Here is a 26,586-nt window from a genome sequence, read left to right as displayed (position 1 = left end):
GCACAAAAACAGAGCATTCTCCTCCAGCTCACATAACCTGGCCTTGGCCAGTTCATCCCCTTCCTTCCTCTTGCCCAAATGTCCTGTGGGTCTGCCCCCTGGGATTTCTTTTAGAACCTTTTGGTTTTGTCATCTGCTCTTTGTTGACCTTCAGTAACTTTCCACTCCTAACCCCCATTCTCCTTAACACCAACTTCACTCAACTGGTTTCCCAACTGGTTTCCCATTGTCCTCAGCCTAGTGAGTACCTTCTGGAGGTCCTGTCCAACTGGGTGGATACACATAGAAAGAGGTTTCCTATGATGAGGAAATTTCATGACAACAACTTCATAATATTACTTTAAAATTAACAAGTCTTACAGAGACTCCACCTCCTCCCCCCGGCCTCCACCTGACACACACACAGACACACACACAAACAAATCAAACCATATGACTCAGGCTTGTGTACACTCAAGTCAGCAATTCTATCCCCCAGTTTTCTGACCAGCTGGTGCCACCCCTCCACTCCCTCCAAATCAGGCGTGTGTGCTCCTTGCCACCAACAACCAGTTTGGTGCACAGAATGGATTAAACTTTGAGTTATAACACCAACAATGCCTAAAAATTACCTAAACCCAACATTTAAAATTATAGTAATAAACCTGCCAGTGGCATCAGATCTAGTGAGGATCCTCCTCTCTACCAAGTTTGGTGTAGGTGGATAGTAGTTCTGAAGAGCTATCAGTCAACAGTAGCGCTGCCAACCACATAATTCAGCCACAGCCTGAATATTTGAGACTGATTCAACATTTATGAAAAATGTTTGGCCCTTTGTAAACATTTTCTGAAATATTTGTACGTGTGAGTTTTTGTTGGAAAAGAATATCTCTGTAGTCAGAAAGTATAAGAAACACTCATATAAATACATATTTTAAAGAGACTGTTTCCAGAGAATGTGCAGCCACCTGGAAAGCAGTTTTGAATTAGAAGGCAACCATCCCAGGAACAGACACAATAGCACTGACTCAGGTGAACCATCACACAGAACAAGCAGCAAATTATGAACAGCAAAGGGAAGAGATGTGGTGACAAGGTCCTGAGCAATCAGAGTGGAATGTGTATAAATCATTTGTCAAATCATTTAAAATAAATACATTGGCACATTCTGAATTTCTTTGAAGATTATTTGCAAATAGGAAAAGGGGCTAAACTAATCTCTTATTTCATATTCAAATTAAGCTGGCTGACACAGAAAAAAATAATTCCAATAAAATTTCCTGCTATTTTCACTGAAATTTAAATGGACAGGATTTCATGAAATTCTAGCGAATATTTCAACCAGGTCAGTCTCCATCTAACCTTTCCCAGAAAACAAGCTCATTACTGATGAAAATATGCTGAAAGACTATGTGTCTTTCCTCCCATAGCTTTCTTAATTTAACAGGAAAAGCTTAAATTCAGATTATTTAATTTCTCTCCTTCACATAACTATTATCTCCTGAAGCTTCAGCTTGCCAGGAAATGCACACGCAGAACTCCCAGTAGAATAAATGTAGGATTGGGGTGCAGCACCTCTGGTATGATTGGGTCCCTTATATGGTATACTTATGTACAATAAACTGCATTTTTTAAAATGACATTTCCGAATCGTTTAGGCAAAACTCTAGATTATGATTTTAAAAAGTGCTCGAGGTGATGGGAGAGGGAGATGTAAAAGAAGTGACACGGACAGAAATATGGTCATGTTTTCTTCTTTTCCTTCTTTAAAATTAATATGAAAACATTCCTTTTCAATTTTTGGGTTGAAAACCATTCCCCTTCACTGATGGAAACTCCAACGTGACAGCCTAGTGCTATGGTATGAAAAACAGAAAGTGAAACTTGCTACAGAAAGAAGGCTGCAAACTTCACTCATCAGACTACTTGAATTTCAATGTCCAAGCTCAGTGAAATGCACATTGAAAAAAGAATAAAGCTTGAATGGTGAAAAGGCAAACACATTTGAAAGTGACATTCATTTATGTCAGTCGCTCTAGCATATTTTTTACCAGCCACACAATCTTTTTGACAGGTTTCAGAGTAACAGCCGTGTTAGTCTGTATTCACAAAAGGAAAAGGAGTACTTGTGGCACCTTAGAGACTAAATTGGTTAGTCTCTAAGGTGCCACAAGTACTCCTTTTCTTTTTACAATCTTTTTGGACAACTCCCTTCCATGTCACTACACTACATCACTGGGAACTACTCAGAACTGCCTGAGAAGACAGCATGTTCACACCCTTCAACTGTACCTGTTCCTTGGGCTTTTCACAACTGGTATCAGGTTCTTAAGTAAACCTCACAGTTTCTCAGTGCTCTCTGTCCATCCTCTGGTATTGGCCTACACATATGGCTTTTCATCTCTCATATTTCAAATGGCCAGGAAATTGCGAGAGATTAATAGAGACTTCTCTGGCCCCAATCTCCCACAGGAATTCTTTCCAGGCTTATCAAATATTAAGAGGTCCCTATAGTATTACTCCCTCTCAAAGGCTGGAAGGAAGGAATGAGACAGCCAGAGCATAGCAGGCTTTTCTGATTTTGAGTGCCACACCAGAAAGGGAAAGTTTGCCACCTGCTGGCAAAGTGAAGGAACAGCAGCTTTACACATCACTTCACTGCTGTTATTTGCAGAGTCTAGCAAAAAGAAGCTCTGCAGTAGTTCCCCCCATCTGCCAAAATTCATTGTTATCACTTAAAAGCATGGATAGTCTTGCTGATGTGACAGACATTCAGACCTGCCGAGCAGTGCTAACTACAGGAACTTGGGAGCAAACAGACAGGTCCCTACTCTAACCTGTAACTGGACGACACTGTTCATCATCATATTCTTCTTACTCTTTACATTTTCGTTATCTAAGAGGGCAGGGGGGACCGACGGAAAGAAATGTTGGGGTTCAGTAATATTAAAGTAGTTACCAACTGGGATTTGGTTCTTCGAATGACTTGTTCACTTCCACTAACTAAAAAGAAGGAAACCAAAAGTAAAAACCTCAAGCAGAAAAAACCTTGAAAAGTAGAAAGTGATGAAAGAAAAATCTTTTCCGACAGAATGCTTAAATTCAGAGACAGGGGTCGAAAACACAAAAGTTTACAGAAGACCTTGAACAGGCACCAGTTGCTCAAGTTCTACACAAACACAGGAATCTCAGACATCATCATGATCAGCAGGAGTTTGCTGCAATTTTGCCTCGTGCTGCTCTTCTCCAGTGAAATCTCATGTCTGGACTGTAACAGGCTGCATGTTCTACAAACCAGAATGAACAGCGAGAGTTTTGAGCGTCTGGAGAAAATGGGTGGCAACTTTCCCTTCCAATGTCTAAATGAAGGGATAGCTTTCAAGCCCAGAGATATCCTCAAGCTCCGACTGTCCCACCAAGAGAATGCCAAGGTAGCCATCCTTCAGATCCTCCAAGAGCTCTTCCATATCTTTAACAACAATCTCACCCAAGCTGCCTGGAATGGGACTTCCATAAAGGAATTCCAAAATGGACTTCACCAGCAGATTGAGAAGCTGGAAACATGTTTGAGTGCTGAGATGGAAAAGGAGGTAACCTACCCAGGAAATGAGAACCTCCTGCTCACCAGCCTCAAACTGAAGAGATACTTCCAGACAATAGAGGATTTCCTGAAAGAAAAGCAATACAGCCGGTGTGCCTGGGATATCATCCGTGTGGAAATATCCAGATGTTTCCTCATGCTCGACAAACTCACCAAGAGACTTGAAAATGAAGGTACCATCTTTTCTTTTTTCCTAGAAAAACTCAAATAAGATTATTTGAATAAAACAGCTGGTGAAAGATGGGTGATAGGGTTATAACTCCTAATACGTCGGGCCCAATCTTTCTCCCATAGTAATTTTATGCATACAGCTATTTCAAACGCATGCTCAAATCTTTTCAGAGTAGCATATAATTTAGTGATTCTCTACCACACACAATATTCTATATGAAAAATATACAAATATATCATAACTGCTAACTAAAGACAAAATATTGTTACGTGATAACTAACTATGCCAAATAGATCTTTGACCAGTAAGTGTCTAAGTTGGGGAAAAAAACAGTGAGAAGCCCCCTTTCAACAACTGCCTCATTAGACAACATTCCAGTTAGGACACCAGAAAACGGGGGGTCTGTGTTCACACACTTCTATCCCATCAACTCATTTTGCACATAGGGACGGCCGAGGGTTCTTATTCTGCTTTTCTTTCTTTTGTTTACCCCTAACTTCAACAGCTTTAGTAACAACAAATTGTGACAAGATGACAAGTGCACTAAGGCTCAGGATTTAGGATTTGACATCTGGTTAGAAAAAGATGGCCTCTATTTGGCATTTGAATCTCTCCATGTTTGAACCATTCACCTTTTTCATTCCAGCACGTGATGCTTCCAGTAATGATGCTCTGAAAACAGCTGAATGAAACTGCACCTCCACTGGAGTCCTTTGTCTCTAAACTGATTCTCGAATCAGCAGCTTTCGAGACTCCTATCAGTCCATCTTGAATTAAGCAAACTGCCAAACTTCAACTGCACTATTTATAGCCTTCTTCCATTACCAAGACTGATTTATTCACATGAGAAAATGTAAAACAGAAAATTTTGCTGAAAATATTGCAGAAGACAAAGTAGTATTTGAACCGAAGGAGAAAAACCTTACTATTTCTTAATCATTGATATTAGGCGTTTGCTCCAAATTTGCCTTGGGCTGCTTTTAAAAACGAAATCTTACCTCTTTACTGTAACAGGCTTCGCTTCGGCATAAGAAATATGAACCAGGACAATTTCCAAAAAAAATGGAAGGATAATTTTCCTGCAAAGGCAGAATGAAGAAAGACACCTAACATGGCCCCAAAATTTTCTCAAGCCCAGAGAAACCCAGAAAGAGACTGCCAAAGTGGACATCCAGGAGATCCTCCAACAGATTTCCTACATCCAGGGGTGAAAGTAACTTAAAGGACTTACCAGTATGCCACAGTCCTGAGCAGCGGGTATACCTCAACCAGAAGAGGTGTGGCCTCAACCGGAAGAGGCCAGCCTTTAAATCCCAGGTCTTTAAATCTCGGGCTACCAGCTGCAGAGGCGGCTGGGTGTCCCGGAGCTTGGGGGTGATTTAAAGGGCCTAGGGCTCCGTCCACCGCTTCCGCAGTGGAGCCCCGGCCCCTTTAAATCGACGACAGAGCCCCAGAGGCTCTCTGCTGCCTCCGCTACCCCGGGGCTTAGGGCTTTGGTGGAGATTTAAAAGGCCTGGGGCTCCCTGCATCGGCTGGAGCCCCGGGCTCTTTAAATCGCTGTCCGAGCCCCCTGCCAGAGCCCCCAGTGTAGTGGTGGCGGCCAGGGGCTTCGGTGGGTATTTAAAGGGCCCTTTAAATCACGGCCTGAGCTGCCTCCGCTACCCAGGGACTCTGGCCGCTGCCAGGAGCCCTAGACCCTTTAAATGGCCAGCCTCAGGAAGCCGGTCAGGTATGGCATGGTGTACCGGCTCTTGCCGTTATATTGGACCAGACCGGACCGCCTTACTTTCACCTCTGCCTACATCTCATGGAAAATACCCTCACAAGCTGCCTGGAACGACAGTCGCATGGAAAGATCCTGACATGGACTCATAAGCAAGGGAAACTTCTGGAGGTGTATTTTGTGGCAAGGATGACAAAGAAAGAAGAATATCCCAGTTTCTAGGTCACTTATAATTAGGCACTCTGAAATTTTAAACTAGTGCAAATATATATTCTTTTCCTGCACTGTGAAAAGATTTTCAGATCATTTTACTGGATTTTTAAAAGTGTCTTTATGTTAATCCATTTATATTTATTCACAATATTAATGTATTGTTTTTATTTATTTTTTCAGAGGTTTTATAATATTTATAAATAAATATTTATTTCTACAAAATAGCAACCTACAGCAGTAGTGATTTGTACTAATTAGATTTTTAAAAAAACAGAGACTCAATAAAAATCTTCTCTTGTTTTACCTTAAGACTCCAGTTCAGCAAAGGACTTGTAAACATTTGCCATACTTTAAGTACACGAGCTTTCCTTTGACATAAGCAGTTAAACTTGACAACATGCTCAAGTACATTGTGAACATAAACCCTGATTCAGCAGTGACTCCATAAGAAAAATAGCTTGGGTAATTAGTTTGACCACTCCAACAGACCACACACCACAACCTCAACTCCACAGCTTTTGTGTTTCTGCCCATTACCAGATTATTTTCACGCACAACATTTGTAGTTGCAGATATTTGGAGCAATAGTTCATTGTGTTGAAATGAAAGGGAGGATGGAGACACAAGCATTCTAAGGGGAAGACTTCAGGCTGTCGTGGTACAAAGTTGCTTGTCCCCTTCCTCCCCAATGAGATGTGTCTGAACTGTCAGGTTTCCATGTACGCAGACTCCGTATTTCCCCCACCACCACCATCAGGAAGGGTTATGCGGGTTTAATTTTTCCCCTCCACCAGTCAGGTTTGGGTACACTTGGCTCACAAACACCATCAAGCTTATACATACCCAACCCCTCCTGTGAATCAGGCTTGTAAGCATCTGCTGCTGCTTCCCTTTGCTCTCCCCCGGGTGCTCCCAAAACAAGCGTATGTACTTAGGGACTGCATGTTGCACCAACAACCACCAGCTGGAGGAGCACAGTGCATCAAAATTTCAGTTGAGCTGTGAATGACTAAAAATTACCTGAAAGCAAAAAAACAAAAACAAAAACAAAAACCATCCATTGGAACAAATCATGTAAGGATCTCTTTGCCAAGTCCAGGTATGTAGATAGTATTTTTGAAGAGCTATTAGTTAGTCCCATCATTGTCTAGCATTAATTTAAGCCACACTCTAAATCTGGAGATTTCTTATTTAAAAGTTTTTAAAGAAGTCAAACAACCACTACATTACATGTTCAAATAGTGAAAAAACAAAGTGTGTGTGAATTTTTACACTGAATGGAAGCCTGCCTTTGGGAAAAAAAACAGGAAGGCATGTCCCATTTCAAATCCCTTTTGTAACACAGTCCAAACTATGGTGTCTCTAGCAGGAGACTAAATTCTTCACAGTACCCAGTCAGCTGGGTAGTCTTTGACGCTCAGAATGTGCTTTAACATGTCCTCTACCAGTAATATACCCAGAGGTGTTTACCTCTTCCAGGGGCCATGTAGTACGTGTAGATTATAATACGGAGACACTTTGCACAGGATTCTAACACACTATTGCTATTTACTTAATCACTCAGAAAATACAGAAAATGGAACAAAAATTCTGCAATTCCCTGCCTCAGTTTCCTCAACACACCAGGCCATTCTATGAGCCTGTATCAGAATCACTTGGGGTCATCCAACATCCTTCTGTTGCAATGCATCACTTATATGCACAAAAACAGAGCATTCTCCTCCAGCTCACATAACCTGGCCTTGGCCAGTTCATCCCCTTCCTTCCTCTTGCCCAAATGTCCTGTGGGTCTGCCCCCTGGGATTTCTTTTAGAACCTTTGGGTTTTGTCATCTGGCTCTTTGTTGACCTTCAGTAACTTTCCACTCCTAACCCCCATTCTCCTTCACACCAACTTCACTCAACTGGTTTCCCAACTGGTTTCCCATTGTCCTCAGCCTAGTGAGTACCTTCTGGAGGTCCTGTCCAACCGGATGGATACACATAGAAAGAGGTTTCCTATGATGAGGAAATTTCATGACAACAACTTCATAATATTACTTTAAAATTAACAAGTCTTACAGAGACTCCACCTCCTCCCCCCGGCCTCCACCTGACACACACACAGACACACACACAAACAAATCAAACCATATGACTCAGGCTTGTGTACACTCAAGTCAGCAATTCTATCCCCCAGTTTTCTGACCAGCTGGTGCCACCCCTCCACTCCCTCCAAATCAGGCGTGTGTGCTCCTTGCCACCAACAACCAGTCTGGTGCACAGAATAGATTAAACTTTGAGTTATAACACCAACAATGCCTAAAAATTACCTAAACCCAACATTTAAAATTATAGTAATAAACCTGCCAGTGGCATCAGATCTAGTGAGGATCCTCCTCTCTACCAAGTTTGGTGTAGGTGGATAGTAGTTCTGAAGAGCTATCAGTCAACAGTAGCGCTGCCAACCACATAATTCAGCCACAGCCTGAACATTTGAGACTGATTCAACATTTATGAAAAATGTTTGGCCCTTTGTAAACATTTTCTGAAATATTTGTACGTGTGAGTTTTTGTTGGAAAAGAATATCTCTGTAGTCAGAAAGTATAAGAAACACTCATATAAATACATATTTTAAAGAGACTTTTTCCAGAGAAGTTTGTGCAGCCACCTGGAAAGCAGTTTTGAATTTGAAGGCAACCATCCCAGGAACAGACACAATAGCATTTACTCAGGTGAACCATCACACAGAACAAGCAGCAAATTATGAACAGCAAATACTCATAGGGAAATGAGTGTGGTGACGAGGTCCTGAGCAATCAGAGTGGAATGTGTATAAATCATTTGTCAAATCATTTTAAATAAATACATTGGCAAATTCTGAATTTCTTTGCAGATTATTTGCCTATTGGAAAAGGGGCTAAACTAATCTCTTATTTCATATTCAAATTAAACTGGCTGATACAGAAAAAAATAATTCCAATAAAATTTCCTGCTATTTTCACAGAAATTTAAATGGACAGGATTTCATCAAATTCTAGCAAATATTTCAACCAGCTCAGTCTCCATCTAACTTTTCCCAGAAAACAGGTTCATTATGATGAAAATATTCTGAAAGACCATGTGTCTTTCCTCCCATAGCTTTCTTAATTCAATAGGAAAAGCTTAAATTCAGATTATTTAATTTCTCTCCTTCACATAACTATTATCTCCTGAAGCTTCAGCTTGCCAGGAAATGCACACGCAGAACTCCCAGTGGAGTAAATGCAAGATTGGGGTGCAGCACCTCTGGCATGATTGGGTCCCTTATATGGTATACTTATGTACAATAAACTGCCTTCTTTACAGTGACATTTCCGAATCGTTTAGGCAAAACTCTAGATTATGATTTTAAAAAGTGCTCGAGGTGATGGGAGAGGGAGATGTAAAAGAAGTGACACGGACAGAAATATGGTCATGTTTTCTTCTTTTCCTTCTTTAAAATTAATATGAAAACATTCCTTTTCAATTTTTGGGTTGAAAACCATTCCCCTTCACTGATGGAAACTCCAACATGACAGCCTAGTGCTATGGTATGAAAAACAGAAAGTGAAACTTGCTACAGAAAGAAGGCTGCAAACTTCACTCATCAGACCACTTGAATTTCAATGTCCAAGCTCAGTGAAATGCACATTGAAAAAAGAATAAAGCTTGAATGGTGAAAAGGGAAACACGTTTGAAAGTGACATTCATTTATGTCAGTTGCTCTAGAATATTTATTACCAGCCACACAATCTTTTTGGACAACTCCCTTCCATGTCACTACACTACATCATTAGGAACTACTCAGAACTGCCTGAGAAGACAGCATGTTCACACCCTTCAACTGTACCTGTTCCTTGGGCTTTTCACAACTGGTATCAGGTTCTAAAGTAAACCTCACAGTTTCTCAGTGCTCTCTGTCCATCCTCTGGTATTGGCCTACACACATGGTTTTTCATCTCTCATATTTCAAATGGCCAGGAAATTGCGAGAGATTAATAGAGACTTCTCTGGCCCCAATCTCCCACAGGAATTCTTTCCAGGCTTATCAAATATTAAGAGGTCTCTGTAGTATTACTCCCTCTCAAAGGCTGGAAGGAAGGAATGAGACAGCCAGAGCATAGCAGGCTTTTCTGATTTTGAGTGCCACACCAGAAAGGGAAAGTTTGCCACCTGCTGGCAAAGTGAAGGAACAGCAGCTTTACACATCACTTCACTGCTGTTATTTGCAGAGTCTAGCAAAAAGAAGCTCTGCTTTAGTTCCCCCCATCTGCCAAAATTCATTGTTATCACTTAAAAGCATAGATAGTCTTGCTGATGTGACAGACATTCAGACCTGCCGAGCAGTGCTAACTACAGGAACTTGGGTGCAGACAGACAGGTCCCTACTCTAAACTGTAACTGCATGACACTGTTCATCATCATGTTCTTCTTACTCTTTATATTTTCATTATCTAAGAGGGCAGGGGGGACCGACGGAAAGAAATGTTGGGGTTCAGTAATATTAAAGTAGTTACTAACTGTGATTTGGTTCTTCAAATGACTTGTTCTCTTCCACTAACTAAAAAGAAGGAAACCAAAAGTAAAAACCTCAAGCAGAAAAAACCTTGAAAAGTAGAAAGTGATGAAAGAAAAATCTTTTGCGACAGAATGCTTAAATTCAGAGACAGGGGTCGAAAACACAAAAGTTTACAGAAGACCTTGAACAGACACCAGTTGCTCAAGTTCTACACAAACACAGGGAATCTAAGACACCATCATGATCAGCAGGAGTTTGCTGCAATTTTGCCTCATGCTGCTCTTCTCCAGTGAAATCTCATGTCTGGACTGTAACAGGCTGCATGTTCTACAAATCAGAATGAACAGAGAGAGTTTAGAGCATTTGGAGAAAATTGGTGGCAACTTTCCCTTCCAATGTCTAAATGAAAGGACAGCTTTCAAGCCCACAGATATCCTCAAGCTCCAACTGTCCCACCAAGAGAATGCCAAGGTAGCCATCCAGCAGATCCTCCAAGAGCTTTTCCATATCTTTAACAACAATCTCACCCAAGCTGCCTGGAATGGGACTTCCATAAAGGAATTCCAGAATGGACTTCACCAGCAGATTGAGAAGCTGGGGATGTGTTTGAGTGCTGAGAAGGGAATGGAGATAACCTACCCAGAAATGAGGACCTCCTGCTCACCAGCCTGAAACTGAAGAGATACTTCCAAATAATAGACAATTTCCTGAAAGAAAATTAATACAGCCGGTGTGCCTGGAAGATCATCCGTGCAGAAAGATCCAGATGTTTTCTAAATCTTGATGTACTGACAGATCGGCTTAAAAATGAAGATACCATATTTGTATTTTTCTAGGAAACTAAATCATATTATTTCAATAAAACAACTGAAGAGAGATGGATGGTAGTTTTATAACTTGCATTACGTAGGTCCCACTGTTTTTCCCATAGTAATTTCAGCTATTTCAAACTCATGTTAATAAAACTGTTTTAGAGTAGCATATAGTCTAGTGTTTTCGTACCACACACAATATTCCATTTGAAAAACATAGAAATACATCATAACTGCTTACTAATGACAAAATATCGTGAGTGATAACTCACCATAATGAATATAACTTTGCCCAGTAAGTGTCTTAACTGTGGAAAAGAACAGCGAGACGCCTCTCTTCAACAACTGCCTAGTAAGCCAACATTCCAGTCAGGACACCAGAAAACTGAGGGTCTGTCTCCACACATTTCAATCCCACCATTGAATTCTGCCAGTTACCTCTGCACCTAGGATGGTCAAGGGTACTTATTCTGGTTTTCTTTGTTCAGTTTACCCCTACATTTCAACAGCTTTAGTTAAAAAAAAAAATTCTCACAAGATGATAAGTGCACTAAGGCTTAGTATTTATGATTTGACATCTGCTTAGAAAAACAGGGACTATATTCGATGAAGAGGGTATTCACCCACTAAAGCTTATGCCTCAATATGTCTGTTAGTCCACAAGGTGCCACAGGACTCTTTGCTGCAGGGACAATATTTGACATTTGAAACTGTGTATGTATGTTTGAATCATTCTCCTTTTTCATTCCAGCATCTGATACTTCAGGTGAGGATGTTATGAAACCTGCTGAGTGAAACGGCACCTCCACTGGAGTCCTTCGTCTCTCAGTGGATTCTACTAGCAGCACCTTTCCAGACTCTTATCAGTCTGCCCTGCACTAAACAAGGGACCAACTCCTACAGAACTCCAACTGCACAATTTATATACTTCTTGCCATGACCAGACTGGTTTACTCACATGAGAAAATGTAAAACAAACAATATTTCTGAAAATATGCCAGAAGACAACATAATATTTGAACCAAAGGAGAAAAACCTTATGATTTCCAAATCATTGATGTTACACATTTGCTCAGAATTTGCCTTGGGCTGCTCTTAAAAAGGAAATCTTACCTCTGAACTGTAACAGGCTTTGCTTCAGCATTACAGATGTGAACCAGGACAACTTCCGAACAAAATGGAAGGATAATTTTCCTATAAAGTCAGAAAGAAGAGAGAGACTTAATGTGGCCCCAAAAGTTTCTCAAGCCCAGAGAGACTCAGAAAGAGATTGCCACTTTAGCCATTCAGGAGATCCTCCAACAGATTTCCTACATCTCATATCACATTCTCTCCCTAGCTGCCTGGAATGACAGTCACATTCAAAGATCCTAACATGGACTCATAAGAAAATGGAGCTGTTTCTCTGCAAGGATTAAAAAAAAAGAGCATCCCAATTTCTAGGTCATTTATAATTAGGGACACTTGAATTTTAAACTATTGCTAACCTATATTCTCTTCCTGCACTAAGAAAATTATTTTCAGACAATTTTACTGGATTTGTAACAATATTTTGATGTTGTTCAACTCCTATATATTTCTAATATTTATTTATTGCTCTTATTTATCATTTTTAGAGATATTTTATATTTATAAATAAATATTTATTCATACCAAATAGCAACCTACCGCAGTAGTGATTTGTATTAATTAAATATTTAAAAAAGCAAACACCCAATAAAAATCTTCTCTTGTTCTGCCTGAAGACTCCAGTCAGCAAAGGACTTGTCAACATTTGCCTAACTTTAAGTACATAAGCCTCCCTTAACATCAGTGGTTAATGTTGAGAACCTGCTGAAATACATTGTGAATATAAACCATGATTCAGCATTGACTCCGTAAGAAAAATAGCTATGGTAATTTGTTTTACTACTCCAACAAATCACAACTTCAACTCTGCAGTTGTTGCATTTCTGCCTGTTACCAGATTATTTCCCCCCAATATTTGTAGTTGTGGGTGTTTGATGCAGTAGTTCATTGTGATGAAATAGGCTAGTTTGGTAAAGGCTAATGAAAGGGGTGTTGGAAAGACTGGGGTTCCAAGAGGGAGGCTGTTGTGATACAAAGTTGCTTGTCCCTCCCTCTCTCCCTTCCTCCCATTAATGAGATATATGGGCAAACTGCCTCCCTATCAGTCAGGTTTCCAAGTGCCCAGACTCCCTATCTGCCACCAATCAGGCTTGCTGGGGCCTAATTTCCCCCCTTCATCAATCAGGCTAGGGTACACTTGGCTCACAAACAGCATCATGCTTACATGAAACTACCCTTCCTATCAGTCAGGTTTGTAAACGGCTGGTGCTGCACCCTTTTGCCCTTTCCCTGCTGGCCCAAAATCAAGCTTGTAAGGTCATGGACTGCATGTTCCACCACCAACCACCAGTTTATGAGAACTGTGCATAAAAATTTCAGTTGTGCTGTGAATAATGACTAAAAATTATCCTAAACCAAATAGTTAAAAATTAATTGAAAAAAACAAAAACAACACAAAACTAGCCATTGCACCTGACCTAGTGAGGATCTACCTCTCTGCCAAGTTTGCATCTGTAGATAGTAATTCTGAAGAACTGCTACTCAATTATAGCACTGCCTAGGACAGAGCCTAAATCTGAAGGTTTCTAATTAAAAAGTTATTAAGAGAAATCAAACAACCATTCCATTAAATGTTCAAAGAGTATGAAAACAAACTGTGTGTGAATTTTCACACTTATTGGCAACCTGCCTTTATGGGGAAAAACAGGAATGTATGCCCCATTGGAAATCCCTTCTCTAACACAACCCAAATGATGGAGCCACAATAGGAGCCTCTGTAAATTCCTTGAAGTCAACAGATGGAAACACTGCAGAAGCCTTTACTTGTCTTTATCTCAGGGGTTCTCAAACATTTCATGATGTGGGCCTAATCTTACCAAAATTGTTCTCTTGACCATTTCCCCTCCCATTCGAGATCAGGTAATACCTTCATGGCACGTACACCAAATGCTTACAAAGAAAGGTAGTACTAGGAACACATTTATATACTTTGAGCTGTCTTTAACGGAAAGTGGGAACTGTCAGTTCTCTGAATACCACCATCCAGTACTCCATGTACCACCATGGAATAATGAACCTCAGTCTGCGACCTGCTGATTTAGAGGCATGTAGAAAAAGTTAACTCTAAAACAAACGCCTATCATGTCTTGTGGTACAGGTTTTTTTCAGTAGCTGTGCCTATCAGCAGAAGAAGTTCTTTCCTGCCCAAGTCTCTCTGCCTTTATTCATTCTTTGGTGTAGTTGAAGCCTACAGTTTATCTTGGCAAAATACTATTAATGTGTAAATAATGAGAGCCAAAATAGACTGTATGAACAAGTTAAGGATTATAAATAGATTGGTTCACAACCTCCAAAATGTATCCCCCGTCTCCAGTGGAACACGACAGTCATATAGCACCTGGGAGCCATTCAAACTCTTCAGCAAAGTCTAACTACTTCATGACCCCTATAATGCAGAGTGGAACCTCCTGACATTCATTCTATCACACTGTTTTAGAGGTGTGCAATGTGGAAGAATCCATTTATCTACTTAAGAAGCCATTTGATGATTTCTATCATCTATGATTTTATGCCTTCCTGTGGGAAAGCCAACCACAGGGGGATAAAAAATGAGGAAAACGCTACTAACACATCCCCACTTAACCTCTCCCTTATCTTTCCACTGGCAGGCAGGAGGTTAGTCGTAGCATTCATCATGGAAACAGATGAGGCTACGGTTTCTGTACAAAACACCAGGTCTTTCCGCACAGAGCTCCCGAGTGTCTGCATCACCTGTTGGGACCTGTCAGACCCCCCTTCCAGTTGCTGTCAGCATGGCTCCAATACAGCCACCCTACCAGGGCTTCCTCAGACTGCTGTTGCAGCCTGTCATTTTTGTGCAGCTGGCATAGGGAGAGGCACCCACCAGGCCTGGACTAGCACTGCCCAAGCCCAATGTGGGTCTGCTCACGGCAGGCCCCACACATGGATCATAACTGTACGGAGAACAACCCAAGAGGGAACTATGTGCAAAAGCACCTGACTCCACGGCACCTCATCTCACCCCACACACACTTCCACGTGGCACAGGTAAGAGTCACATGCAGAGACTTTCCATTGTGCCAGGGTGGGGGAGGCTTGACCAGCACCAGCTGGGCCACAGGCCCCGCCCCCATTCACCCCTTCCCTCAAGGCCACACCCCTGTCCTGTCCCCACCCCACCTCTTTCCACCCCGGCTCCCTCCCTGCCCTGCGTCTTCCCACCCCATTCCACCCTTTCCCCCAAACATGCCGCATTCTTGCTCCTCCCGCTTCCCTGCCAGCCTCCTGCGTGCCGCGAAACAGTTGATTGCAGCGGGAAGGAAGGGCAGGGAGGGAGGGGGAAGTGCTGATAGGGGGGCTGACAGTGGGTCCTCAGCACCCACCATTTTTTCTCCCTGGGTGCTCCAGCCCCGGAGCACCCACGGAGTCAGCACCTATGCCTGCATGGATCCTCTGCAGCAGGCTCTGAGGCCTTTTTAACTAATTTTTCTCAATTAATAAACTAGTTGTTTGCATACTTGCTAGTAGTTGGAACTAGGGGTGTGCAGCTTAAGGTAATATTAGCAATTAGTTTCCATCATATACGGGGTTTACATTTTTGTTCAATGGCTTTCAGCACCCCCACTATAACAACTGTTCCAGCGCCCCTGAATTGCTGTTAACATGCAGATTTCTTGAAAGAGATGATCTGGCTTTCCCCATATTGGCCTGTGTTTACTTTGTCACCTTAGCCTCTCCTTCTAGTAGTCATATTACTTATTTCCCTCTCTCTTGTACATCTTTCCTTTGGACTTCACCCTGGTGTGGAATACACGTCCACAACACCCATGGAAAGAAATGCGAGAATGGGGAGCGTAGCCCATGGCAATCTGGGGGCTCTGGTAAGTCTGCTTTCTCTACTTCACAGAAACCTTCATGTAGTTGAAGCAAAACTCTGAAATGTCTTATAAAAGTGGAGAAAGACTCGGGAGACTCTAACCAAATTAATATGGACAGAAATGTTTTCATGGTTTCTTCATGCGATTTTTCTTTTTTAATGTCAATGAAAATAGTTTTCTTGTTGAATTAAAACACATTTCCCTGTCATGATGGAACCTGTAGCACAACAGTCTGTGCTAGGGCTTTAGAACCAGAAAATGAAATGTGACCACAGGAAGTGAAGAGGGTTAAACTAACCAGACAAGTTTCCCTGCCCAAGTCAAGGGGAATGCAAAAGTTAAAAGACAAGGAACCAGCAAAAATGGTGAACACTGAATTTGATTTTTAAACTACCTCAAACCTATTCAGCGCTGGGGGGTGGTCCTATTCCCATTCATTCCATCTGACCTTTAATAATAAAAGGGCAATGCTGAGCAGAGAATTCAGTTGAGCTCTTTGACAGTATCACCCATATCATAAGGAAGAGCCACACCATTGGGGAATCCCAGCTTGCATTTCCTAAAAGAGAGTTAAACTTTGTAAATATCCCCCACGTAGGTTGTCCCACATCCTTCCACTGGTGGGCAGAAGTAAGGAGGGGCAGGTTTGTCCCCAGTCTTCCTCATGGAAGTGGCTGTCGTTCCATCTCCAGACTCAGCAGAGTCAATGGTTTCTGTGCTGATCAAAAAGGTCTCGCCACACAGAGATCTGCAGCATCTATCTCAGCTCTGGTACCATTAGACTTTCCCACCCCGCATCTTTTCAGTGCCAAGTAGTATCTTCCAGGGTGGCTGCAGGCTGCAATTGCCTCAGACAACCTTTTTACGTGTAATATTTGTGCAGCTGGTTAGTGAGATGCACCCTGCAGAGCTGTAATAGGACTGCCCATACCCAATACAAGTCTGCTCTGTACAGGCCCCTGACACAGATCATAACCCTATGGAAAACAATCCATGGGGTCCCAGGAAAGAGGGATGGGTGAAGGCAGCAGACCCTACTCTACCTCAGCCCACATCACACACTCTTCCATGTGGAGCAGCTGAGATGCTCACACGCAGAGTTCTATCCCAGCATGAAGCCTCTGGGGCAGGTTCTGTGGCTTTTGTAACTAACTTTCCTCAGACACTATATGACTTCTGTGCCTATGTGCTGTGAACATACAGATATACTGAAACAGATTCTGTTCTTTCGTTAGCCTGCATTTACTCTGCTACCTTGGTCTTTCCTGCTAGTATTCATATTATTTCACTAATTTCACTGTCAGCATATTCAGCATCCCTGGGACTTGCCCTTATTGTGTGATACGTACCCAAAACCTCCATTTGGGGTGCACACCCCATGGCAGGACTGGGGCTCTGGCACATTAGAAATACATGCTTTCTCTTCATAAACAAGCTAAGGGAATGTGGGCTAAATGAAATGACCGTAAGGTGGGTGCAAAACTGGTTAAAAAACTGTCCTCAAAGAGTAGTTATCAATGGTTTGCTGTCACCTGGAAGTACATATCTAGTTAGCAAAAAGAAAAGGAGTACTTGTGGCACCTTAGAGACTAACCAACAAGTAGTTCTTTTCTTTTTGCGAATACAGACTAACATGGCTGTTACTCTGAAACATATCTAGTTAGGTCTTGCGGGGGTCTGTCCTGGGTCTAGTACTATGCACTATTTTCATTAATGACTTGAATAAGAGAGTGGAGAATATGTTGATAAAATTTGCAGATGACACCAAGCTGGGTGGGGTTGCAAACACTTTGCAGGCTGCAATTAAAATTGAAAATGACTTTAATAAACTGGATAATCGGTCTAAGATCAGCAAGATGAAATTCAGTGGAGACAAGTGTAGTAAGCATCTACTTAGATAAGCACCTCTTCTGCAGGAAAAGATCTGGGGGTTATAGTGGGATAACGAATTGCATATGAGTCACCAAAGTCATGCAGTTGCAAAAAAGACAAATATTAACAGAAGTATCATATGTAAGATATGGGGGGTAATTGTTCTGCTTTATTCAGCACTGGTGAGGCCTCAGGAGGAGTATTGCATTCACTTTTCTTCAACAAAGTTTAAGAAAGACGTGAATAAATTTGAGACAGTCAGGGGGAGAACATATGATAAAAGGCTTAGAAAACCTGACCTATAAGGAAAGGTTAAAAAACCAGATGTGACGTTACACCCCATATTCTTTATGGAAATATGCTTATGATATGGATATGGCATAACTGATATATTTTATGCAAGATGGGTCTTGTAAGGTATCATCGGAAAGGTTATGATTTACTGAATGTGATTATCCAATTTGTATGCATGTATCATTTCTGTATCTAAGGTTAGGAATATTGACGATGTAACAATTACAACTGTGTGTGTATTCGGGAGACACCCACCAGACAACAGGTCATCAGCCTTCATGGGCCATTAGGAAGAAACAATAAGACTTTGAAGATACTAATCTCTCTCCTTCCTGAGAGGCATCCTGGGACGTGGCTGTGACACTATTAGGTCAGGTGGTCCTGTCACCCAGTACAAAACACCATCTTGGACTTCTAGTAATTTTCCACTAAAAGGAGGGGGAGGTCAAGACTGGGAAATAAAAGATTCCTGCCTTATGTAAATCTTATTTAAGGTTGTGGTGTAAAGCAAACAGGACTCTTCTCCATTGCCTTCCTGCCCAAGAAGAAAGACTGCTGAAAGTATCCGAAGAGACAAAGGAACTGAGCGGTGGGAAAGGCAAGGGCTGAGTCCAGACAGGAGTCTAGTCTGTGAAGAGAAATAACTGGAACTCTAAACTACAGAAACCCTGCAACTTGCCTAAAACAACATTTAGGGTGAGAAATTATTTCTTGAACCAATCTCTTTAAGACTTAAGCTTAGTATGCTTGCTTTGTTTTATTTGCTTGGTAATCTGCTTTGTTAAGAACATAAGAATGGCCATACTGGGTCAGACTAAAGGTCCATCCAGCCCAGTATCCTGTCTACCAACAGTGGCCAATGCCAGGTGCCCCAGAGGGAATGAACCTAACAGGTAATGATCTAGTGATCTCTCTCCTGCCGTCCATCTCCAGCCTCTGACAAACAGAGGCTAGGGACACCATTCCTTACCCATCCTGGCTAATAGCCATTAATGGACTTAACCTCCATTAATTTATCCAGTTCTCTTTTAAACCCTGTTATAGTCCTAGCCTTCACAACCTCCTCAGGCAAGGAGTTCCACAGGTTCACTGTGCGCTGAGTGAAGAAGAACTTCCTTTTATTTGTTTTAAATCTGCTACCCATTAATTTCATGTGGTGGCCCCTAGTTCGTATATTATGGGAACAAGTAAATAACTTTTTCTTATTCACTTTCTCCACACCACTCATGATTTTAAATACCTCTATCATATCCCCCCTGAGTCTCCTCTTTTCCAAGCTGAAAAGTCCTCGCCTCTTTAATCTCTCCTCATATGGGACCCGTTCAAAACCCCTAATAATTTTAGTTGCCCTTTTCTGAATCTTTTCTAATGCCATCTTTTTTGAGATGAGGGGACCACATCTGTATGCAGTATTGAAGATATGGGCGTACCATGGATTTATATAAGGGCAATAAGATACTCTCCGTCTTATTCTCTATCCCTTTTTTAATGATTCCTAACATCCCATTTGTTTTTTTGACTGCCACTGCACATTGCGTGGACATCTTCAGAGAACTATCCATGATGACTCCAAGATTGTTCTCCTGATTAGTAGTAGCTAAATTAGCCCCCATCATATTGTATGTATAATTGGGGTTATTTTTTCCAATGTGCATTACTTTACATTTATCCACATTACATTTCATTTGCCATTTTGTTGCCCAATCACTTAGTTTTGTGAGATCTTTTTGAAGTTCTTCACAGTCTGCTTTGGTCTTAACTATCTTGAGCAGTTTAGTATCGTCTGCAAACTTTGCCACCTCACTGTTTACCCCTTTCTCCAGATCATTTATGACTAAGTTGAATAGGACTGACCCTTGGGGAACACCACCAGTTACCCCTCTCCATTCTGAAAATTTACCATTTATTCCTACCCTTTGTTCCCTGTCTTTTAACCAGTTCTCAATCCATGAAAGGATCTTCCCTCTTATCCCATGACAACTTAATTTACCTGAGAGCCTTTGGTGAGGGACCTTGTCAAAGGCTTTCTGGAAATCTAAGTACACTATGTCCGCTGGATCCCCCTTGTCCACATGTTTGTTGACCCCCTCAAAGAAGTCCAATAGATTAGTAAGACATGGTATCCCTTTACAGAAGCCATGTTTACTTTTGCGCAACAATTTATGTTCTGTGTGTCTGACAATTTTATTCTTTACTATTGTTTCAACTAATTTGCCCGGTACTGACGTTAGACTTACTGTAATCACCTCTAGATCACCTCTAGAGCCCTTCTTAAATATTGGTGTTACATTAGCTATCTTCCAGTCATTGTGTACAGTAGGTGATTTAAAGGACAGGTTACAAACCATAGTTAACAGTTTCACAATTTCACATTTGAGTTCTTTCAGAACTCTTGGGTGAATGCCATCTGGTCCCTGTGACTTGTTACTATTAAGTTTCTCAATTAATTCCAAAACCTCTTCTAATGTCACTTCAATCTGTGACAATTCCTCAGATTTGTCACCTACAAAAGACCGCTCAGATTTGGGAATCTCCCTAACATCCTCAGCTGTGAAAACAGAAGCAAAGAATTCATTTAGTTTCTCCACAATTATTTTATTATTTTAAGTGCTCCTTTTGTATCTCGATCGTCAAGAGGCCCCACTGGTTCTTTAGCAGGCTTCCTGCTTCTGATGTACTTAAAAAACATTTTTGTATTACCTTTTGAGTTTTTGGCTAGCTGTTCTTCAAACTCCTTTTTCGCTTTTCTTATTACATTTTTACATTTAATTTGGCAGTGTTTATGCTCCTTTCTATTTACCTCACTAGGATCTGACTTCCACTTTTTAAAAGATGCCTTTTTATCTCTCACTGCTTCTTTTATGTGGTTGTTAAGCCACGGTGGCTCTTTTTTATTTCTTTTACTGTGTTTTTTAATTTGGGGTATACATTTAAGTTGAGCCTCTATTATGGTGTCTTTGAAAAGCGTCCATGCAGCTTGCAGGGATTTTACTCTAGTCACTGTACCTGTTAATTTCTGTTGAACTAACCTCCTCATTTTTGCATAGTTCCCCTTTCTGAAATTAAATGCCACAGTGCTGGGCTGTTGAGGTGTTCTTCCCACCACAGGAATGTTAAATGTTGTTATATTATGGTCACTATTTCCAAGTGGTCCTGTTATAGTTACCTCTTGGACCAGATCCTGTGCTCCACTCAGGACTAGATCGAGCGTTGCCTCTTTTCTTGTGGGTTCCTGTACCAGCTACTCCAAGAAGCAGTCATTTAAAGTATCAAGAAATTTTGTCTCTGCATTTCATCCTGAGGTGACATGTACCCAGTCAATATGGGGATAATTGAAATCCAACACTATTATTGAGTTTTTTATTTTGATAGCCTCTCTAATCTCCCTTAGCATTTCGTCGTCACTATTACTGTCCTGGTCCGGTGGTTGATAATAGATCCCTACTGTTATATTCTTATTAGAGCATGGAATTACTATCCATAGAGAGTCTATGGAACATGTGAATTCATTTAATATTTTTATTTCATTTGATTCTAGATTTTCTTTCACATGTAGTGCTATTCCTTCCCCCCGTCCTCCACACGACCTGTTCTGTCCTTCCGATATATTTTGTACCCCGGAATGTTTCTGTGATGCCTATTATATCAATATCCTCTTTAACACGAGGCACTCTAGTTCACCCATCTTATTATTTAGACTTCTAGAATTTGTGTACAAGCACTTTAAAAACTTGTCTGTCCTTTTCTGATGTGTCAGATTCTTTATGTGAATGTTTCTCATCTGATCTGGCCCATACTTTATTCTCTTCCATCCCCTCCTCCTGACTAAAACCTACAGAATCTATATCAATAGACTCTCCTCCAAGAGAAGTCTCTGTCCAATCCACATGCGCCTCTGCAGCAATCATCTTTCCCCCATCTCTTAGTTTAAAAACTGCTCTGCAACCTTTTTAATGTTAAGTGCCAGCAGTCTGGATCCAAAGTGGATAGGCTCGCCCTATCCCAAAAGTTTCCCCAGTTCCTAATAAATCTAAACCCCTCCTCTCTACACCATCGTCTCATCCACACATTGAGACTCTGAAGCTCTGCCTGCTTACCTGGCCCTGCGAGTGGAACTGGTAGCATTTCTGAGAATGCCACCATAGAGGTCCTGGATTTCAGTCTCTTTCCTAGCAGCCTAAATTTGGCCTCCAGGACGTCTCTCCTACCCTTCTCTATGTCATTGGTACCTACATGTACCATGACGACTGGCTCCTCCCCAGCACTACACATAAGTCTATCTAGATGCCTTGAGAGTTCCGCAACCTTAGCACCAGGCAGGCAAGTCACATATGGTTCTCCCGGTCATCACAAACCCAGCTATCTATGTTTCTAATGATCAAATCTCCCATTACTAACATCTGCCTTTTCCTAATGACTGGTGTTCCCTCTCCCGGAGAGGTAACCTCAGTGCGAGAGGATACCCCAACATCATCTGGAAGGAGGGTCCCAACTATGGGAAACTCTGTTCCCGTTGACTGCTCCTTCTCTGGGCCTTTCATCCTCCTTAACAGCGCAGGGGCTATCTGACCAGAAGTGGGACCGGAGGTGGGTTCTGTTTGCTATCCCTTATAATCGCTTAAAATCTGCCTTTTGGAGTTAAGAAATGTGTTTTGTTTATTATTAAACCCAGTTTGTGCAATTTTCTAACTTGGGGAGCAGTAAGTTGTGCATATCTTCCTCCACATTGAGGGAGGGGGTGAATTTATGAGCTTACAGTGTATAGATTTCTCTACAGCGCAAGACAATATTATTTTGGGTGTACTTTCCAGAGGGGAGCTGCACTTAAGTGCTGGGCAATTTCTTTGCTGAGTCTTGTCATAAAAAACTGTTTGCAGAATCTGTGTGATTCTACAGCTGGTGCGTCCCTACCTGTGTGTGTGCTGCCAAGGGCCAGAGAGCCTAATTCAGCAAAACAGGAAGAGGGAGCCCAGGCTAGTGGAGCAGGCAGGCTCAGTGAAATCCCAGCACATCAGGTGGCATCCCAGAAGGGGGTCTAACCCGTCACACCAGGCTTATTTAGTCTTGGGGAAAGAAGACTGAGGGGTGACCTAGTAACAGTCTTCAAATATGTTATGGGTTATAAAGAGGATGGTGATAAATTTTCTCCATGTTCACCAAAGTGAGGAGAAGAAGTTTTTGGGTTAATATGCAGCAAGGGACATTTAGGTTAGATATTGGAAAAAACTTTCTAACTACAAGGATAGTGAAGCAGTGGAATAGGCTACCAAGAGAGGTTGTGGAATCCCCGTAATGGGAGGCTTTTAAGAACAAACAGGTTAGACAAATGACTGTCAGGGATGGTTAAGGTATACTTGGTCTAGCCTCAGCACAGGAAGCTGGACTAGATCACTGGTTCTCAACTGGGGGTCACGAGCAGGTTTCAGAGGGGCCATCAAGCAGGGCCTCCATTAGACGCACTGGGGCCCAGGGTAGAAAGCTAAAGCCCAGGGCCCAGAGCCCCATCACCGGGGCTGAAGCCAAAGCCTGAGCAATGTAGCTTCACGGGGGCTCCTGTGGCATGGGGCCCCAGGCAGTTGCCCTGCTTGCTACTCCCTAATGTTGGCCCTGGCTTTTATACACAGAAAACCAGGTGGACCAGGGAGTTTTTATAGTGTGCTGGGGGGCGGGGGGGCTCAGAAAGTTAAAGATCGAGAACCCCTGGATTAGATGACCTCTTGAGGTCCCTTCTAGACCTATGATTCTTTAAATAGTCCCTGTCAAATAGTTGAAGCAGAAATGTTGAATCTGTTAACAAGAAAGTGCATGGGGAGCCTGGGGGCTCTACCCAAATTAATATGAACAGAAACATTTTAATATTTTCTTTATGGGAATTTTCTAATTACAGTGAAAATAGTTTACTTTTTGGAGTAAAACACACTTCTCTGCAGTGATGGACATTCCAACACAATAGTCTTGTGCTAGGGCATGAGAATCAGAAAGTGAAATGTGACCACAGAAAGTTAAGAGGATTAAAGAAACCATAAGAATTTCCCTGTCCAAGCCAAGGGAAAGGCAAAAATTAAAAGACAAGGGACCAGCAGTAATGGTGAACACAAATCTGATTTTTTAAAAAAATTCTTTTAATTATTATATTCCAGCAACACACATATTAAAAATACATAGTATGTCTTCGCTTCAAAACCTCCTTTTAATCACACTGTAAACCACATCCATCACTAATTGCATTGTATTTACAGATCTGTTGACAGTAAATGAAGGTTCCTTTTTCTCAGGGCCCAAGATAAAATGTTGATGCTGGAAAAAATTTGTTAAGTGTACTCTTTAAACTGCATGAAATCTGAAAAGTGCAGTTTAACCAATATTTCCTGAGCTTTTACTCCCATAGTTACTCCTGGATTAAGCAACTTTAAATATACCTACACGATTTCCTTCTCTCAAATGAAGCAGGGTATGAAGAACAATTACCGGTTGATAGGAGTCTTTTATGATTTTCACTGCCTATCCGGAAAGGGAACAGTTTCCTCCTGCTGATTAAGTGGATAAAGTGTAGATTTACAAATAAAAGTATAGTTCAAAATGCATCTGTGCTCTTAAAATGAGATTGCTAAAAATATAATACTGTGGGGTCACCATGGTTAGTCACTAATTGCCTTTAGATGATATTTGATTAGTTTTTAGGTAAATAGCCTTTTACCTGTCAGTTCAGCCTGGCATCTGAGAGACAAGGTAGTTTCTCTTTAACTTGTATAGCATCACGAATAATACTGACTTTACACACAACATTCTTGCCTTAGGAACACCAGTGATTATCTTAATGGGCTCACACAGATGAAACTAAGGTGTTTGCTGAATGTTTGCCTTGTACTGCTCTTCTCCACTGAAATCTCATCTTGATTCTGTACCATGCTTCACTTCCAGTAGAACAAAGTGAACAAAGAGAGCTTAGAGCTTCTGAAGAAAATGAGTGGAAATTTCCCCTCACAATTCATAAATGAAATGAAAGGTTTCAAGCCCACCCAGGATGTTGTCCAACTCCAACTGTCCCAGAAGGAAAATGCCAACATGGCAAACCAAGAGATCCTCCAAGAAATCTTCACCATCATTAGCAAAAACCTCACCCAAACAGCCTGGGATAGGAGCTCCATAGCCAGGTTCCAAAATGGACTTTATCAATAAATTCAGTGGCTGGAAGTATGTTTGGGTACATAGATAGTCTAGAGAAAGAGTTAACCAGCCTGGAAAGTGAGGACCTCCAGCTCACCAGTTGGAGAGTGAGAAAATACTTCCAGGGGATAGATGCTTTCCTGAAAGAAAGGCAATACAGCCCGTGTGCCTGGGAGACCATCCACGTTGAATTGCAGAGATGTTTTCTGCTGATTGAGAAACTCAGTAAAAGGCTTAAAAATTAAGGTACAGTACAAAACTTTTGCCTACGGTAACTGAATTAACATTAGTCAATTATACTGCTGAACAGAGATAGCCAATAACATTTCAAGTGTTATTAAATAGGACCCAGTCCTTCTACCACATAATTATTGGCCAAATTGCAACTGATATCCACTGCAGCAACATCAGGCTCTTCCCATTTTGTGCTGAAAATGGATTTGAAATTACATAGATTTGTAATAGCATTTGGAAGTATTTCTACTATTATTTATGTTTGCATGTTTGTAAACCACCCTATATGAGATGATCGTATGCAATGGCTAAATGGCAGAACATACAATAAATTGTATATAACCAGAACAGTTAGTCACCTTACCAGCACAATCAAATAATACTTACATTCTTCTACTTATGGAGTATGATTAAGTATTATTATAATTGCTATTTTTAAACATGTCATCACAAGAATTATTTCTCATATTGCCAGCCCTGAGACACTTCAGAGAGACATGTAAAAATATGAACAATCTGTCAGAAAACCAGTGATATTCTGTATAGGAAAGATATTTTCATTTAATTTGTTGAGGTTTTTAAAATTATGCCACATTCCTATGTGTTTGAACAATTCTCCTTTTCATTCCAGCTGATGCTACAACTTTGGATGTTGTTAAAACAGTTGAATCAAACTGCACTGTGCAATGGAATCCCTCCTCCATTGCCTCTTCCAGCAGTAACTTCTGAGACACCATAACTCTTGACCTTGCTCTGTGCAATTGACTCACTCTCTTACGAAATTCCAAATGCACGTTACATTTTATGTGATAATACTTTATTGGTTTACTTGCTTTTTAAAATGCAGAATGAAGTATATTGGTAAGAAAAAGTCAGAAGACAAAGAAGCATTTTAAAAAGAAAGGAATGGATCATAAAATTTCTTAATTATTGCTGACATTAGGCGTTAGCTATATTTTTGCATTATATTGCTCTTCTCCACCAAAATTGCATCTCTGAACTGTAACACACTTCACTTCAGTGTCTCTGAAGA

At 41.2% G+C, this 26,586-nt stretch overlaps 1 protein-coding gene and 2 pseudogenes across 1 annotated transcript; all 3 read left to right on the top strand.

The window, feature by feature from the left end:
• The first annotated feature begins 3,179 nt into the window (after window positions 1-3,179).
• LOC140911957 (interferon beta-like) lies at window positions 3,180-3,791 on the top strand. The gene has a single exon (XM_073346116.1). The coding sequence runs from the start codon at window positions 3,180-3,182 to the stop codon at window positions 3,789-3,791; it is 612 nt and encodes a 203-aa protein (XP_073202217.1).
• A 6,656-nt stretch (window positions 3,792-10,447) lies between these two features.
• Window positions 10,448-10,929, top strand: LOC140911956 (interferon beta-like; annotated as a pseudogene).
• Window positions 10,930-24,983: 14,054 nt separating this feature from the next.
• Window positions 24,984-25,564, top strand: LOC140912112 (interferon beta-like; annotated as a pseudogene).
• Window positions 25,565-26,586: the final 1,022 nt, after the last annotated feature.

This window comes from Lepidochelys kempii, chromosome 5 (genome assembly GCF_965140265.1).
Source record: "Lepidochelys kempii isolate rLepKem1 chromosome 5, rLepKem1.hap2, whole genome shotgun sequence".
Taxonomy (NCBI): domain Eukaryota; kingdom Metazoa; phylum Chordata; order Testudines; family Cheloniidae; genus Lepidochelys; species Lepidochelys kempii.
This window is presented reverse-complemented; position numbering and strand designations above follow the sequence as displayed.

Excerpts from the sequence above, each read along its gene's own strand:
- LOC140911957 (XM_073346116.1), top strand. The coding sequence starts at position 3,180 with ATGATCAGCAGGAGTTTGCTGCAATTTTGCCTCGTGCTGCTCTTCTCC.